The following is a 17,651-nucleotide window of genomic DNA, read 5'->3' as shown; positions in this document are numbered from 1 at the left end:
AGTGTTGTTACTCTTTTAGCAGCAACAACAGAAACCAAGGAAGTTTTTCTCCCAAGTGGTATTATTTTGTTGCTAGGATATTGTGGAAAAGGTACATTGATCGGAAGTGGAGAAATTAATTTTAATTAAGATCATTCAGAGATCCAGCCAGAGGCTACCTAGGTTTCATGCTGTTCTGCTCTAATAAAATGGCATTACAAAAAAAAAAAGGCAAATGGGTCAATAAAGTCTGAGCTCCACATTCTGGAAAAAATTATAGCCTCCTAATTATATCAAACTAACAAAGGCTCCATAGCTCTGAAGGCGTATTTCTACCATAGTCTTTCACTTCCATGATTATAGCCCGTATAATGACCTGAGGGCAGGCCAAGGCCTGACTAGAACACTCTCCGCATTTTGCTAAACGGAAAATAAAGAGTTTGTTTGGGAGCAAAAGCAGACCAGAGATCCCCGAGCCCACCACTGTCCCGTCACTATCACATCCCAGAGAGCTGCAACCGTACAGCCAACCTCTGCCACCATGCCACAACCATCAACACTGAGGCTTGAGGGCCAGCAGTCCCTCTCTGCTGCCACAGGGTCAAGGTCACCCCAAGGAAGGTCTGGGTAACAGCAGAAAGAATCAGTGTGAGAAATAGATGAGACCTGGGTGCTGGTGGCTTATGCCTGTAATCCTGCTACTCAGGAGGCTGAGATCTGAGGATTGCGATTCAAAGTCAGCCCTAGAAGGAAAGTCCATGAGACTCTTATCTCCAGTTAACCACCAGAAAACTGGAAGTAGTGTTGTGGCTCAAAGTGGTAGAGCACTAGCCCTGAGTGAAAAAGCTCAGGGACAGTGCCCAGGCCCCGAGTTCAAGCACCATGACTGACAAAAAAAAAGATAAAAGAAAAAAATGTATGAGTTCATCAGCAATGATACTAAGGAAGATGTACTGTTCACAAAGCAGACCATAAGGAAAAGCCCAAGGAAGTGCGCTTCCCACCTGGGTGGGAAGTGTTGAAGGGGAAAAGGGGGTGTGCGCTAGGAGCGTGTTATGTGTGCTATGTGGTAGAGCTCTAGTGCTTTTTGTAAAAGCACATAATCTTGACAGACTATAAGCATACCCATGGCCTACACTGTCAGAGTTAAGCATCGGACAGGTGTATGGCAGTTCTGTGAAGTCCTACAAAATCACAGCAGCATCCATTTTAACAGCCTGTAAAATTAGTATTGGTTGTGCACACACCTTCAGAAATGAAGACACTGCCATCTAGTGTTAACTATGATTTGAACCAAGATAATTAGTTTAATGCACTTCAAAATACTACAAATGTAGTTAAAAGTACAAAATGATGTTTAGTAACTATTTAACATTCACCAGGGGTATAATTATTTTATCTTTTGGGGGGATTTATATGAAGTTTTTTTTTTTTTTTGGACTCAAGGACTCATGCTTGCTCAGCTGGTACTCTACTACCTGAGCCATGCCCCCAGCCCTGCTTTTCTGCTGGCTGTTTTAGAGATGGAGTCTTGTGAACTTTTCTGCCTGGCTTGGCTTCAAATCTTGATCCTTTGGATCTCAGCCTCCGGAGTAACTATGATTACAGGCATGAGCTACTCCTGCAAAGTGTGTTTTTTTTTTTTTGGTGAAAGCATATGATTTCTTTTGTATTCTCTTAACTTTGAGAGGAAGATTTCTGAAGCACAAACACCTCGTTCCATAAAGATAAAATCCTAGAAGGATGCTCCCAGGGAGGTCATCTATGGCTGACTCACCTTTGCCCCCAATTCACATGATGCATTTGGTGTGCCCACAGTACCCGCTGCACTGACACCAGATGCAAGGGTGGCCGAGGAAGTGCTAGCTAGAAACAAGACCCCCATCAAAGCATCCAACTCTGCCCGTGTGGGCTGAGCTGAAGGCTACCTCAGAAACAGCCGGCCAAAGTGTGCTCCCTCCCGCTCTCACCCTCTTACCCTCCCTCCCATGAGGAGTGGAAGCACCCCACAAAGATCTGCAGAATTAACAGATCGCCTGCATGGTGAGCCATGCACGCTGCACTGGTGACGAGAAGCTTGGTGGAAAAGATCAGGTACATATCCGTCTTTCCCAGGCAATGTGAGCAGGGGCAGAATAGAAGCAAAGCACAGGGGTGGCAGGTAGACGGGGGTGTCTGGGAAGGGTCTGTCTCATTCCCTTCCTGTCTGTCTCTGTTTCCTGTCTGTTTCCTAGGGGGGTGTCTGGGAAGGGTCTGTCTCATTCCCTTCTTGTCTGTCTCTGTTTCCTGTCTGTCTCTGTGTCCCGGGGGGCCTGTCTGGGAAGGGTTTGTCTCATTCCCTTCCTGTCTGTCTCTGTTTCCGGGGGGCCTGTCTGGGAAGGGTCTGTCTCATTCCCTTCCTGTCTGTCTCTGTTTCCTGGGGGCGTGTCTGGGAAGGGTCTGTCTCATTCTCTTCCTGTCTCTGTTTCCTAGGGGGGTGTCTAGGAAGGGTTTGTCTCATTCCCTTCCTGTCTGTCTCTGTTTCCTAGGGGCGTGTCTGGGAAGGGTCTGCCTCATTCCCTTCTTGTCTGTCTCTGTTTCCTGTCTGTCTCTGTGTCCCGGGGGGCCTGTCTGGGAAGGGTCTGTCTCATTCTCTTCCTGTCTGTTTCCTGGGGGCATGTCTGGGAAGGGTCTGTCTCATTCTCTTCCTGTCTGTCTCTGTTTCCTGGGGGCGTGTCTGGGAAGGGTCTGTCTCATTCCCTTCCTGTCTGTCTCTGTTTCCTGGGGGCGTGTCTGGGAAGGGTCTGTCTCATTCTCTTCCTGTCTCTGTTTCCTAGGGGGGTATCTAGGAAGGGTTTGTCTCATTCTCTTCCTGTCTGTCTCTGTTTCCTGGGGGGGCCTGTCTGGGAAGGGTCTGTCTCATTCTCTTCCTGTCTGTCTGTTTCCTGGGGGCATGTCTGGGAAGGGTCTGTCTCATTCCCTTCCTGTCTGTCTCTGTCTCCTGGCTGCCAGGAGGTGGGAAGCTGTCTCACCTGGGGCACACAGCTATGGAGAAAGCAGACCACAGACTGGAGCCCTCAGCCAAATAGGTCTTTCCTTCTTTTAAGTTGCTCTCAGCTATTTGTCTCAAAGATAAAAATAACAACCATCACCAATGAGCATGGCAGTCACAGTAGGAACAGAAATGGCAAAGTAGGGACATAAATGACAAAAGGGCCAAAAGAAGGACAAGAGGCAACAAGCGAGGCAGTCTGAGGACTGGAAATACTTCTGGCTGGCTGTGCCAGAACATGTGTTCCCAAGTGTGCACCAAAATATCAGATAAAGTGACTGTGCGCAAAACCAGCATGTATGGACTCTCTTCTAGTCCTCATCCACACAGCACACAGTGACAACCACCTCCCCAGCATTCGTGCTGTACTGGGTATTACAAGCAGTGTAGAGATCGGTCAATGTCCATATGAAAGAAAGGCTGAAATACTGCCATTTAATAGAGGGGACTTGGGCATCCGTGGATCTTGGCTTCCCAGGGGATCTGGAACCAGTCACTCAGGGAGACCAGGGACAGCTGCTCTGTAATGGGAGTTAAGGGGGTACAAATTTCCAAGAGACTGATAGTAGTCACAGGTCAAAGGTTTTAGCCAGGCAGAAGAACTGAGAAGAGGCTACCAATGGTATTCAGGTCATTATCACTAGAAAATGAGATACCATTTTATACTTTTACTTAAAATAGTTTAAAAAAGACTTTCCTTACTCAATGCTGGCAAGGATATGGTACAACTTTGCTACTGGGTATGTAAAGTCACTGTGGAAAAAAATGTGACCACCGGGTACTGAACCACACATGGGAGTTTCTAAGTCATGCACATAAACTGACATATGCAGAACACAGTAATTTCACTCCCAGGGATCTACTCAGGAGAAATGAATACATATGTATGCTTCTCACGGCAGCTCTACATGTCATAACCTCAAGCTACAAACAACACATATCCCTGTCATATAAATGAATAGCCAAATCAGGTTAATTAGCACAGTAGCAAGGCACAGGCACAAATACAGGGAAAAGATCAAGTAAGCATGTTTTGAGAGAAGGCAGGCACATGAGTTTGCTCCCCGTGAGAAGAGAGGTCCTGGACTTGGTGACCAGAAGTTAAGAGTTAGCTCTGGAGAGTGGCGAATGGAAACGACTCTCAGTAACTTCCTGATTTGAGCGGTGACTGGGGAGGAGGCTGAGGGTCCTGTAGACTCTACGAGCTTGCTTCTCTACAATCTAAGAGTGACGGACGGTTCTCACACTTTTCAAAGGTTTCAACAAAACCAAAGACGAACGTGCAGGAGGCGGACCTGGCCCTGGAAGCCTGGGGTCCAGAGAGCGGGCAGAGCCTGATAGGTGGCAGTTACGTGACACAGAGAAAGTGAGTGTGCCAGACCTGAGGTGGAAATAGGTCAGGGCTCAGAAGCCGTGGGTATGGAAGAGCCACAGCTCCCAGAGCTGTGGAAATCAGGTGGGCAGTGATGGGACAGGAACACAGGGAGGACAGCTAACCGCAGGAGGAGAGCGTCAGGAAGTTTACTCCCCTGATCAAGGAGGGGAGCCGTGGGACAGGAAGACCGCCACCTCATGTGCCCCGAAGCAGGACCCAGGCGGGTTGCAGCCGTGTGGCTGGGGAGGGATTCTGGGAGGTGGGCTTGTGGTGAGGTCAGGGCCACGGCGTGCAGGCTGACTGCGTGCTAGCTGACTGCAGTGGGTGTTTGCAGTGATATCTCCAAGTCACGTTCACACAGAGCACGGCTACCGAATGGAGAGAGGCCCTAGCCACCAGAAGCCTGGGACATGACGTGAGTCACGTTAAATGATGACTAGTAGGACTTGGTAAAAGTACCCTAAGAAATAAAGGGCAAGCCAAAGTGGGCTTAGAGGACAAAAGGAAGAGAGGCAGCCTGCAGGTCTGAACGGGTAGGGAAAGCATGGCCCAGGGACACAGAATCCAGGGGCGGGAATCCTAGTGCTCCAGGCTCAATCCCTACCGTCATGCTGGAGCCCCAGGCACAGATGTGGGGACAAGCGTCATGGGCCAGAAGATGCAGGAACCTACAGAGCCAACAGAGCAGGGCCTGGGGGACACAGGCGCAGCAGAGCCTGCCCTGGCTCAGGAAGCCCTGCTTTACTGCCAAACCCTTTACAGCTCCAAAAAGTCCAACACAAGCACAAAAGCTAATGGGATGCAGACACAGAGGGGAGACAGTTACCCAAGACACTCACCTGTAAGCATTGATATAATCCTTTCTGTGTTCCAGAAGAAAATCTCTCAGTTTGCCAATGTGAGAAATCTAAAGTTAAAAAAGAAAGCAAAGGTTATGGAGATACATAACACGTTGTACATTTCAGTTAATGGAGAACAGTATGCAACAGAAAAGATTTTGCAACTATACGTGACAAAAATTTGGTTTTAATTTTTTTGTGTTTTTGAGAAAGGGTCTCACTAGGTAGCCCAGGCTAGTCTTGGACTCTTCTTGATCCTCCTGTCTCAGCCTCTCAAGTAGCTGGAATTACAGGCAGGTACTACCACATCTGGCTCACTTTAGTTTTTGACTCTCATATAGTCAATCATGCGTTAACTCTCCTGGGTCCAGAGTTAACAGTTCCTCTACATCTAACTGATATGGTCTATGATTCAGAAACAGAGATTTATGAAATTAGCATATGCTAGTTGTTTAGTTCACTGTGACATCTCCATACATGCATACATGTATCCTGATCACCCAACACCGCCCCCCCCCGTCCTGCTCCCTCAAATCAATTGCAGCAGGTTTCACCGTTCCATTTTCTTCCTCTTCTGTTTTGGTATCACGGTTCCATTTCATACATGCGTCTAAAGTACATGAACTCTGTCTCACTTGCCCTCTATTGCTTCTCCTCACTCCCATTAGTACCGAGCCCTCCCCCACCAAGCCCAAGAGCAGCCTGTTATACTTTGCTGTCATTTGATTTTTTTTTTTTTTGTGCTGGTCCTGGGGCTTGAACTCAGGGGCTGGGTGTTGTCCTTAAGCCTTTGTGCTCAAGACCAGCACTCTACCACTTGAGCCACAGCTCTATTTCCAGCTTTTTTTTTTTTTTTGAAATTATTATAAAGGTGATGTACAGAGGGTTACAGTTTCCCAAGTCAGGTAATGAGTTCCTTCCTTCCTTCTTTCCTCCCTCCCTCCTTCTCTTCTTTCTTTCCTTTCTTTCTTTCCTTCCTTCCTTCCTTTCTTTCTTTCTCTGGGCTTGGGCTCTGTCCCTCAGCTCTTCAGCTCAAGGCGAGCACTCCACCACTTGAGCCACAGTGCCACTTCTGGTTTTCTGGTGGTTTACTGGAAATAAGCGTTTCACAGCTTTTCCTGCCTGGGCTGGCTTCGAACTGCGATCCTCAGATCTCAGCCTCCTGAGTAGTTAGGATTATAGGCGTGAGCCACCAGCGCCCAGCATGCGTACATTTCTTTTTGGACAATGTCATCCATTCCTTCACTCTCTTCCAGGCAAAGCCGTCCTTTCCTTTCCTCTCTCCCAGATTTTCCCTCCTGTTCCTACCCAGGAGTTGTATAGTTCATTTTCAACACAGTGTCTACTGAGGGCCACTGCTGCATTTGTTTTGCCCTTGTTCGCTACATTTCTGTGCATATCTAGCTTTTTTGGTAGTTAAATGGGGATGAGAGTCTCATGGACTTTGCTGCTAGAGGGTGGCTTCCAAGTTTGAGCCTCAGATCTCAGCCTCCTGAGTAGCTAGGATTACAGGCGTGAGCCACCACCGCCTGCCACCATTTGCTTTTTGAAAGAGATGACTTCAAGGACTGTAGAGATAACACTGGCCTGGTAATGACACAGCATGAATTCCATAAATGCTAATTCCTTTCTTGTGGTCTAAATAGCTGACATTTACAGACAAGTGTTCCTTCTCACGTGTTCCAGAGGTGGATTTTAAGGCTGACGCTATAGGTTCATCAACACAGCCCTGAGAGCAGAAGTAGAGAAAAGAGCCAGAGAGCCACTGATTCCTACACAATAGATCTCCCTCCTCCTGATGACCTGCCCGCGTGGATGAGCAAAACAGTATCGGTGTGAGTGCTGTTCCTGTGATGGCCCACTGCATCTATCCGTGTCACACGTTGAGTGTGAACCTAGAGATTCAAAAATGAACGCAGAAAAAGAGGTAAGAAGAAACCTCAGGACACAGCTGCCAAGGACAGAGTGTTTCAGAAGGCAAGAGAGGCCAGCCAGTGGTGGAGGGTGTCTGTGCTCTGCCCAGTGCTCACCGGAGTGTCCCCACCCCCCTCCGCCCCGTCCTCCGGACATGCCCACGAGGCCCAGCCTCAGAAAGTCTGCTGATCTTTTATCTTCCACAAAGTTTTTCTGTCCATGCCAAGGCGGCCTAATTTTTCACTTTGCTCTGAAATTAAAGGGACTTCTACCCACCACCTACTTGGGCCTCACCCTGCCTGGCCAGTGTGCCCCACCTAGCCTCCTCTCCATCAGCGACACCATGAGCTGAGTGCAAGTCTGCAGGGCGTTCCTGGTGTTCTAGGTCCAGGGGGCCCAGAAGGTGATCAGCAAATGTGTGTGGGCAGATCCTGTGTCTAAATACACAACAGTACTTATTATCACAACAGAGAGACATACTGGGCCAGCGAGGTTCAGCTAAGGTTTCCCACAGTGTCTAGGCTACTATTAAGGTTCAGAAAGAGCCGTAAGGCGTTTGAAGGCATGAATTAAGACAAAAATAATATGGCAGCCATATTCATTTACTTAGTGGACAAACAATAGTTGAGTCTGGCCGGGGCAGGCACTTCTGATCTTCCCAAGGACCCTGCCTTGGGCGCTGAGGACGGTTCTCACTGTGGAGTTTGGGAAAGTGAACCTCACTGAACCTACTAACTCACACAGAGCTCAGACAGAGCTCAGACACGGGCTCGGTCCATGGCCCATCTCCTTGTGTCGCTCCTTCCACCTTCCCATGTCCCTCCTTCCTGTTTTCACTCAAGCTGCATCATGAAACCTGACTCTCAAGTCTGTTGGGGAAAAAATAATGTAAGAGGTGTGCAAGCAAGGTGTCACCAAATCGCACGCAAGATACAATCGAGTGATTTAGTTCCACACTTTTCTGGGGGTTGTTTTTAACAGAACGGATCACACCGTCTGCAGCCAGGGGACAATGCAGAGCGAACAGCACCGACCCTCTCTGAAGCTCCGGGACAACGCAGCGCGAACAGCCACACTCTCAGCCCAGCCAGGATGTGGCTCCTGCACTAGCTTCATAGGTCATCAAACAAGTTACTTAAACTCCTTTTTAAAACTATTGGTATTCATCTGGTTCATTCCTTTCTTTTTCTGAAGGCAAGGTGACTTCATTTTTAGATGACTGTATTTTCTTTTGTGTGTGAGCTGGTCTAGGGCCTCGGTGCTGGCCCTGTACTTTTTTGTTCAAGGCTAGTGTTCTAACCACTTGAGCTACGGGTTCACTCTCAGCATTTTGGTGGTTAAGTGGAGATGAGAGTCTCATGAACTTTCCTGCCTGGGCTGGATTTGAATCTTGATCCTCAGATCTCAGCCTCCTAAGTAGCTAGGATTTCAGGTCTGGTCCACCAGCATTAGGCTGGCTAATGGCAGTATTTTAATAAGGCTCACTGCTTAAGTCACCAAAGCATTGAAACTCTCCACATAAGACATGCCATGAAAGCAAATTGGCTATAAAGCAGTAGTGATATAGTGCCTGTATTAAATGTGTTTGACAGGGAGAAGAAAAGATATACATATTACTACTTGTCCTTCCATACAGAAATGTTTTACTGTGCGGGAATGAAAGACCTCTGAGTGAGCCTGTGAGGCCTGGTACTGGGTGCATCTGCTCTGACACAAGTACACTGCGGAGCCTAGTCGGGACAAACTGCAAAACCAAGGGTGTCTGAAGCGTCTGCCGTGTACTCCATTCGCGTATGAAGCGCCTGCTCAAAGCAGAACACACAGGCACCAGGAACATGGGAACACGGACAGGTGTCTGGTGGCAAGACTTGGAGACCTCAGGAAATCATAAGGAACTGTCTACTTTGTTTGGCTCGTGGTTTCAGCGCCCTGTTTTGGGGCTGGTGGCAAGGCTGAACATCTCGGTGGTTGGGCATGACACTCATGGCAGCCAGGAAGCAGAGAGGCTGGAAAGGGGCTGGGATAAGGGACAGTCTTCAGACACATGCCTGTGATGGACTTACAAGTAGACTCACTGTGCTGGGAGCTTACCAACCCACTGATGAAGGCTGCACCCACATGACCCCATCATCTCCCAACAGCGCCCCCAGCGCCTGGGTCTGCAACTAGGAGCCTTCTAAGAGGACGCTTCATACCCAAATCCCCCCGCTTTGCTTCCTTACTACTTTTTCTTTTTTTTTTGGTCAGTCATGGAGCTTGAACTCTAGATCTGGTGCTGTCGTCAGCTCTTCAGCTCAAGGCTAGCGCTCCACCACTTGAGCCACAGTGCCACTTCCGGTTTTATTGGAGATAAGAGTCTCACAGACTTTGCTGCCTGGGCTGGGTTTGAACCATGATCCTCAGATCTCAGCCTCCTGAGTAGCTAGGACTCCAGGCGTGAGCCACCAGCGCCCAGCTTCCTTACTATTTTCTAAATGCCATTTTACAATTAGTAGGCACAGTATTTATAATTAGAAATGCTTTAAAAAGAAAGGCTAAATCCTCCAGGTGCTTCCTGACTAAAACTGTGCACATATAGCTTCCTCCTGCTTTCTCCTGGCTCACAGCCATCTTCCCCAGGTCCTAATCCTCGTCTTTGACTTACTCCTGGCTCCTAGGGATTTCAGGTCTGGCTCTTAAGTGCCTTCTCTGACTCCCAGGCCATATTAAGGGCCCCCTGTAAATGCAAAGTGATGTCACCTATTTGTTTTATATTGTTTACATGTCCATCGAACATAGCCGCACAGGAATACATACCAGCACAAAATAGACATTTACGATTACTTAATGCTCTAAACTGATTTGGTTTCCTATCGCCTTCAAGAAATAACAAGAGGGGGCTAGGAATGTGGTTTAGTGGTAAGAGTTCTTGCCTTGCATGTATGAAGCCGCCCTGGGTTTGATTCCTCAGTACCACATAAACAGAAAAGGCTGGATGTGGTGCTGTGGGTCAAGTGGTAGAGTGCTAGCCTTGAGCTAAAGAAACTCAGGGATAGTGCCCAGGCCCTGAGTCCGAGTGCCAGGACTGGCAAAAAAAGAGAAAGAAGTAAGAGGAGTCAGGTGCCTACCTACTTAGGAGGCTGAGATTAGAGAATTATGGTTCAAAGCCATCCTGGGCTGGAAATTTCTGAGACGCCTGTGTACAGTTAGCCAGCAAACAGAAGTAGAGCTGTAGCTCAGGTGGTAGAACACTAGCCTTGAGTGACAAAGTTAAGCAACAGGCACCAGGCTCGGAGTTCACAAAAGAACAAGAAAGTATGAGAGGACGGCCAACATGGCAAGCCACCTGCACACTCCCCACTATCCACTAGATGGCAGCATAGATAGCAAAGGGGAAGCAGTACCAGGCTCTCATGGAAAAATAGCCACTTTTTCCTCCAAGGGTTTTTTCTTTTTTACATTTTCTTTGGTGCCTTCTTTTTGATTTGGAATCAAAGGAGTCCTCGAGGTTAACCATACAGCAGTGGCTTTAGCTGGAACGGCGTTGTTTTACACACATGTATTGTGCACTTTGGGGGAGTCCAGGAAGATGAAACACTGTTCTGAGCAGAGTGGACACAAAGGGAGCCTGGGAGGGGGCTGCCGGCTGCCATCTGCCATTGCAGGCAGCAGACCCGGCTTTGTTTATGAGTGTCCCCACACAACAGCCTGGTGAGCTGCTCCTTCGTGGCTACTTTGTCAATTACCCAAAGCAAGAGAAACTGTAAGGCAAAGCCCTGGACAAAACGGTGGGATTCTTCTCAAAGAATGGCTGGGTTTTAGCAGTGGGTGAGTTCAAAGCAGTGGACGAGTGTCTTTTGCTGATCACAGCACTGGTTTGACTTCCTCCCCCCTCCCCGGGCCAGGATGACAGGAATTCTGTTCTGCTGGCATTCACAACACTTCCAACAAAGACCTGATTGATTATGAAACACTAAGTACCGATTTGCATAATTTGCCTCTGCAAGAAGCAAGCATTGTTCAAGATTAAAGAGACTCCAGTAGGTCTCTCTGGCATATTGTAAAAAGTTCCCAGTAACACAGAATCATTATTCTCCTTCCTTCAATCAGCGGACAGCGCAGCGCGAGCTGCTCTGCGTGGCAGGCAGCCGGAGGCACGGGCAGAACCTCCGCCGCTGCACACACGCTTGCCAGCGACTGATAAGCTGAAATGATTTTCACAAGGATCGTGTTCCCGAGTTTAATGCACAGCCCACTTACTACATTCCAAAGTTAAGCTCTCTTCCATCTTAACTGAAAAATACACACTATCCATGACTGAAAGTCTGAGTTAACTGTTCAGAACTCAGGCACCGGAGCCGCAGCAGGCGGTGTCCAAGCCCGGCCCCTTGCAGGAGGGGGTCCTGGTGCGGACAGCTGGCTCCTTAGCAGGCCTTGGAAGCCCCTCCCTTGGCTTCCAGAACACTGCTGTCCAGGTTGCTCTGTTAAACCCATAGCGGCTTTTCCTGCCTTCCCTGGTTACCTTTTCTGCCTATGCTAACCTCTGAGGCGGATGGCGGCCAGTTCAGCCCCTGGCTATTCCTTTACACTGCCTTTCCATCCACCACGTTCTTTGCTATGCCCACAGGGCACCCGCCCTGCCTCACTTTGTTAAACATCTGCCTAAGGAGCCGCTTCCCCTCCTGCGTGGCACACAGGCCCTTTCTTCCTCCCTTCCCTTGCCTCCTCCTGCAGCTCCTACTTACTATTTTTACCTTTCTGGTTGCATAGCACTGGCTAGGGGCTGCACAGAGGATAATACAAGTGGCTGACTGCCCCCTGCCCCGATCTCAAGACAAGCAGGACTGGGAAACCCCTAGTTGAGGAGCCCACAGCCCCCGTGGGGTCAGTTCCTTCCCCCCGGATCAGGTTCAGAGCATTCGGGTGCACCTTGGTGGTTAGCGTGCCTGCCCAGTACGTGTCACCGCTCAGCACTGGGAGAACCTGGTTCGGCTTCGCTCTTGCCTCCACTTGATGTCGCAGATGCTTCACCCAAGGCTGCACTGTGGCTTCTGGTCCTGTTTGTTACCCGAGCGCCGTGCTTGGACCTCTCACACCCTCTGTGCCTCCCAGCCTGGACTCACGTTGTGCCACAGGAACCATTGCCTCTCTTGCTCCGGACTTGGGGTTCCTCATGCCACTCTAGAAGTACAAGGAGCCAGGAGGACTGTACCTCAACTAGAGCACCTTTCCCAGAAGCACGGGAAACAGTGCCATTTCCTGGCTTCTGTAATTCTGATCACTGTTCCATTAAATATATCTTAATTAGAAACCATAAATAAATAAAATGGAAGAGAATAGGATTGAAAAAAAAAAAGTCTGAAGCAACAGATGCCCTGATAGTTGTTTGTTTATCTATTGATGGTGCTGAGATTTGAACTTTGGGCCTTGTGCCTGCTAAACAGGCATTTACTCCTTGAACCACACCTCCAGCCTTCCTGACAGTCCATCTTTAAAAGGCTTCCTCTATACAAATACGATGAGAGACTTTACTAATTATTGCTTTCTGGACTCAAATTCACTCCACCCCTCCCTTACCCTGCCTAGCAACCCAACCCAAAGCAAACAATGGGGCTGGGAGGACGCTCTGATGCTCCGGCTTCGGCTTCGTGAGTCTGTCTGTGCTCATTAATAATCACTGCTTTCTCTTCCGTGCACTTGACAAATACGTGAGGCTCAGCGTGGGACGGGCGGGCTGGGTGTACTGTGGAAGGAGGAAATGCGGGAGGAGAGAGGGAGGAGGCCAACAGGACTGGCAGTGTCAGCTCAAGGTCCCAGCCTGGGCAGCCCGGCCTGGCCTCGAGGCTGGGTGAGGGAGTGTGCAAAGGATGGATTTTAGCCCGACAGCCTGGGGTTCGGCTCCCACCACTGCCCTTCACAGCCAGATGACCTGGTCCCGTTGCCTTGCCTCTCTCCAGCCTTTCTGGCGAGGAGCACACTTGAGGCAACGCCACTGAAGCACGTCTAAGCGGCCGATGAGAATCATGTCTGTAAACACAGACGCATGGCCGGCACGGGCAGGTGTGCAGTCCCCCCAACGTCTCTTTCTTCATCCTGGGCTCACCCTGATCCAACCCGAAACAAAGCTGCACACACTCTGTGACAAGTGGAAATTCCAAAGGACAACTGTTCCCATCATCCACCCCAGATTTCTAGATGCCATGGCCTTTTCCTTACTGTTCATGAAGCACCAGCTGTTATCCCATAATGCAGAGCAGCAGCTCATGCTGGGGACCAGCAGAATAGGAGTTTCCAAGTTCCCAAGCAGGCAGCAGCCACAAATGGAAATCCCTGACTGACGGCTTAGCCTCAGATGGAAGCAGGAACTTCCTTATTATTCACCAACTCGGGTCCAACACTGGAATCTCCCAGATCCAAGGAGAGCTCTCCCGCCATCAGGTTTCAGTGGACCATGGGGCCTTCAACCCGACTGACTCCATTTTGACTCAACCTGCCTTTATCCCCTGTGCTGTCTTGAAAGCAGAAGCCTTGGTGAGCCTGGAGGAAGGGAGCAGGTGTCACGTCCAGGAACATGAACTGGGAGCCAGTTCCATGACGTCAGTCACAGCTCTGAACCAAGACTCCTCACCCCAAGTCCAGCCCAGCCCAGCGGTTCCACGGCGATGTCTGATGATCAATCAGCCAAGAGCTCCTGCGGCCTGTCCTCTCACAGGCCAGGCTCTTTCCTCTCCTGTCGATGCTCTCCAGCGTGAGTCTCAGGTTCCCAGGGCTTGGGAGCCTCATTTGTCAAACTTATCTGACCGACAGTTGTTCAGCCACAGAACTGTGGAAAGTCTGGCTTTAAGAAGTCATATGTCAAAAAAGGCACACAAAAATACCTAACAGAAGGTCTGCATGACAATGTGTAAAAGGCAGCTAATTTGGACACACTGTCCTAGTGGCCAGGCGACCCTACATAGGAATGGCTTTACAAGTGGTAGTACCTGAACAGAAGGCCCGTCAGAGACAGGTGCGGGCAAGTAAGCAGCGCACTGTCCAGTCAGTAAGTGGTGTGGCGGTATCTGAAGCGAACCCTGCAGAAACTCCATTCTTCTTACTTTTCAGTTACTAAACCTAAAATCTCAAATTTCACCTCCAACTTGTTTTTATATATATTAAAAATGAGTAGTGTAGCCGGGCGCCGGTGGCTCATGCCTGTAATCCTAGCTACTCAGGAGGCCGAGATCTGAGGATCACAGTTCAAAGCCAGCCCGGGCAGGAAACTGTGAGACTCTTATCTCTAATAAACCACTAGAAAACCAGAAGTGGTGCTGTGACACACGTGGTAGAGCACTCGCCTTGAGCTGAAGAGCTGAGAGACAGTGCTCAGGCCCAGAGTTCAAGCCCAACAACCGACCAAAAAATAAAAAAATAAAAAAACAAAGAGTAGTGTACAACTCAAATGGGAGTTTCACTTTCTAGGAGGATTATACATTTTTACTTAAATTCTTCAAGGAAAGATTCTTACAAAGAATCCCAAATATCTAAAGCATAGTTTTGGATCTTTTTATAAGGGCAGTGATACCTCTGAGACTGACAGAAGCTATGGATCTAAAACAACAAAAACAAACACAAACCATCCTGCCTCCCATTTTGAGTTTCAGAAACTCTTAGCTGTCTGGGGCTCAGGTTAACGAACTGTGGTCATGAATGTGGTTCAACACACACACATACATGCATGGGGGGGGATGGGGGGGTGGGAATAATCCTGCATATACCAGCATCAGCATGGACCAATTGTTACATGGACCAATCCAGTGCAGCAATACAAATTCTGTCCAGGAGGGGGTGCTCTCCACCACACTTCCCCAGCAAACAGTACAGTACATCAAAATGACGACAGCCTGTTTTAAGATGATTTGTCTCTTGAGGATATACATTTGGTTTAAGTTTCCACTGCAAAGCTAAAGTTCTTAAGATAGGTCATGCGGATCAATTGCTCCTGTAATCTGAAACTCAAAAGAGCAAGTAATATCTAAACAAGGGGAGAGGTGGCCTGGGCTTACAAGGGTCTGTCTCTAACAACCAGGAGACAGTCTGCCTGGCTACCTCTAATCTCACCATCAGAACTGTTACCTTGTTCAGCTTCTGCTTCACATCAGCACGAGAATGGCCAAAGCAACTATGAGCGGCACAAAGGGAGGACATTCAACTCCTATATGGCCTGATAGGGGCCAATAATTTATACTCCACAGAAAACTGTGATCCCTTTCTAACCCCAGGAGCAGAAGGGTTCTGCTCCGTTCAAAGTGACTTTTTCCTTTTAGTAAAGACATAAGCAAAAGAATATCCGTTTTTATCCTGAAGCTCTGAGAAACAGGTTTGGTAACAAGATATACAAGCAGGTCTCCAAAGGCACCCCTCGAGTAAGAGAGCGGGGAACATGCAGAGCACACTGCAGTAATGCAACGGACTCCAAAGCCTTGCTGCAGCACTCCATGTCTTCAGAAAACACACATTCCTTTCCCCCGTTATGGTCTCCTGTGGACTAAATAAGGCATGAAAGTTAAGAGGACTTGAATACATACACACAAACACACCAAGACAGAAAATACTATTTCAGGGAGTAAGTTACAACACCATCTTAACTCAGTGGCTTCTAGAGTTTAAAGAAACTGTAGCAAATTGGAAACTGCTACATTTTATGAAATGACCACTTGTCTGATTAAACATGCACTGTTATTAAAATGCTCAAAATAAGGTAAGATTTAAGGGCTGGGAGGCAGCTCAACGGGACGGCCATCAGAGCACATGCAAGGCAGCACGGGTCCCCGGGTTCAGCGCCCGGCACTGCGCAATCCTATACTTCGTTCCTAATGCCATATTTGCTAGAAAGAAAAACTAGAAAAATAATCCTTTGGTCCTCAGCAGTACTCTCTGGACCTCGACTGTGAGAATTTTTATGTTACTTTTAAGAATTATTATTTTACTTGGACATAAAAAAACATTTTGGGACCTATACTTGGATTTTAGATCCCAAACTCTATTTGAAAGCTTTAAAAGTATAACTAGTATATACAATTTAAATTCTTTAGAAGTTTTTTTCCCCTAGGTCATTAATTAGGTAAAGGATCTGAAAAACTCATATATAAAAATTTCCATATATAAAAAACTTCCTAATCTATTAGTGAATTTTACATAAAATCTCTATTGATCTGTGTGCTAAAAAAGTCACTAAAATGTAACCCTGACCCCTAACGACTGTGTGCAAGGAGACAGTTTGTACCAAAGAAAAGAAAGTGAAAGAATGCGTGAGCAATCCTGCCAAAGTTCTGCAGGAACCAGCGCTGGACACGTTTCCGAATGTCTGTGCAAGATCACTCCCAGATCCCCAGAAACCACCAGGCAGAAACATACACATCGCCCCAGGAACCAGGACGTAAACACCGAGCACAAACACCCACTTGCTATCAGGAGGTGACTTTTGGAACAAATTTGACTTTTAAAACAAATGACAAATTAAGCTTTTCAACTGATTTTTACCTATACCCTGATACATTTCAGTAATTTTTGATATTTCCTTCTTTATATAATCTCCATATATATTTATTTTGTTAAGTTCCAACTTTATGGCAAACTCAATGTTTTAGTTTTAAAGACAGAAGTGTGTATGTATGTATGTATATATATATATATATATGTATATATGTGTGTGTGTGTGTGTGTGTGTGTGTGTGTGTGTGTGTATATATATATATATATATATATATGTGTGCTCATAATTAGAAAGGGCACTTAGGAGACTCCTCTAACCCATCTATTTTCAAAACTTCACATTGAAAAATTCATACTGAACTTTTATTTTGAATTGTAACCAAGGCCTTTGTCTGCATGAGAAAACATTATTAAAAGTTACATCTGACTTTAATAGAGGTCCTAATTTGCTTTTGCATGTTTACTATCAAATTCTAATCATGACTTTCACAAACTTATTTATACTTTCACACAGTGTTCCCCACGTAAATAAAAAAACCACCAAAAACCATGGGAAATGTTTTGCTTGAAAGATAAAAGCAAATTGGTCCAAATGTACGTTTGCAATAATCAATGTTTACTTTGTTGTTCAAACATTCAGCTTATAGCATTTTCAATATCCACACACAACTTAATTTTGTCTCTTAAAAAGAAAAAAAGAGGGCAAGCGGTGGTCTTTGCCTGTGCTGTCCTCAGAGGGCAGCTGTTCTCTGCAGGGCTTCCTGATGGGCGGCACAGCCCGGCCCCGGGTCTCTGTCCCGCACCGTGCTGCTCCTTTGCACCTTCAGTCTGCATATTTTATGTCTACTTGCATTTTTCCTAGTAAAATGAGCCTTATCATGTGAGGCTTAATAAACATTTTAGTTAACAAAAACAGCCAAAGACAGACTGAAAAGAAGATAAAGATTAGCTTCATATATTAAGGTAAATATTTTTTCCTCTCTAAGTAGAAAATCTAAGAAAATCTGCAGATTTTCTACAACATACATAAAAATATCTCAGACTAATCTGGGAACAATTT

The 17,651-nt window shown here is 47.3% G+C and overlaps 1 protein-coding gene across 1 annotated transcript in view; it reads right to left on the bottom strand.

Moving 5' to 3' along the window:
• The window catches only part of Stx18 (syntaxin 18), an 85,139-nt gene that overhangs the window by 25,354 nt on the left and 42,134 nt on the right, over positions 1–17,651 (bottom strand). The window contains exon 2 of the mRNA XM_042670310.1: positions 5,225–5,292. Within this exon, the coding sequence (XP_042526244.1) occupies positions 5,225–5,292 (68 nt within the window). The remainder of the gene's footprint in view (positions 1–5,224; positions 5,293–17,651) is intronic.

The sequence above is a fragment of the Dipodomys spectabilis genome, unplaced genomic scaffold (genome assembly GCF_019054845.1).
Source record: "Dipodomys spectabilis isolate Male_0828 unplaced genomic scaffold, ASM1905484v1 ptg000532l, whole genome shotgun sequence".
NCBI lineage: Eukaryota > Metazoa > Chordata > Mammalia > Rodentia > Heteromyidae > Dipodomys > Dipodomys spectabilis.
The sequence above is the reverse complement of the archived record's forward strand: the minus strand, read 5'-3'. Positions and strand labels throughout refer to the sequence as shown.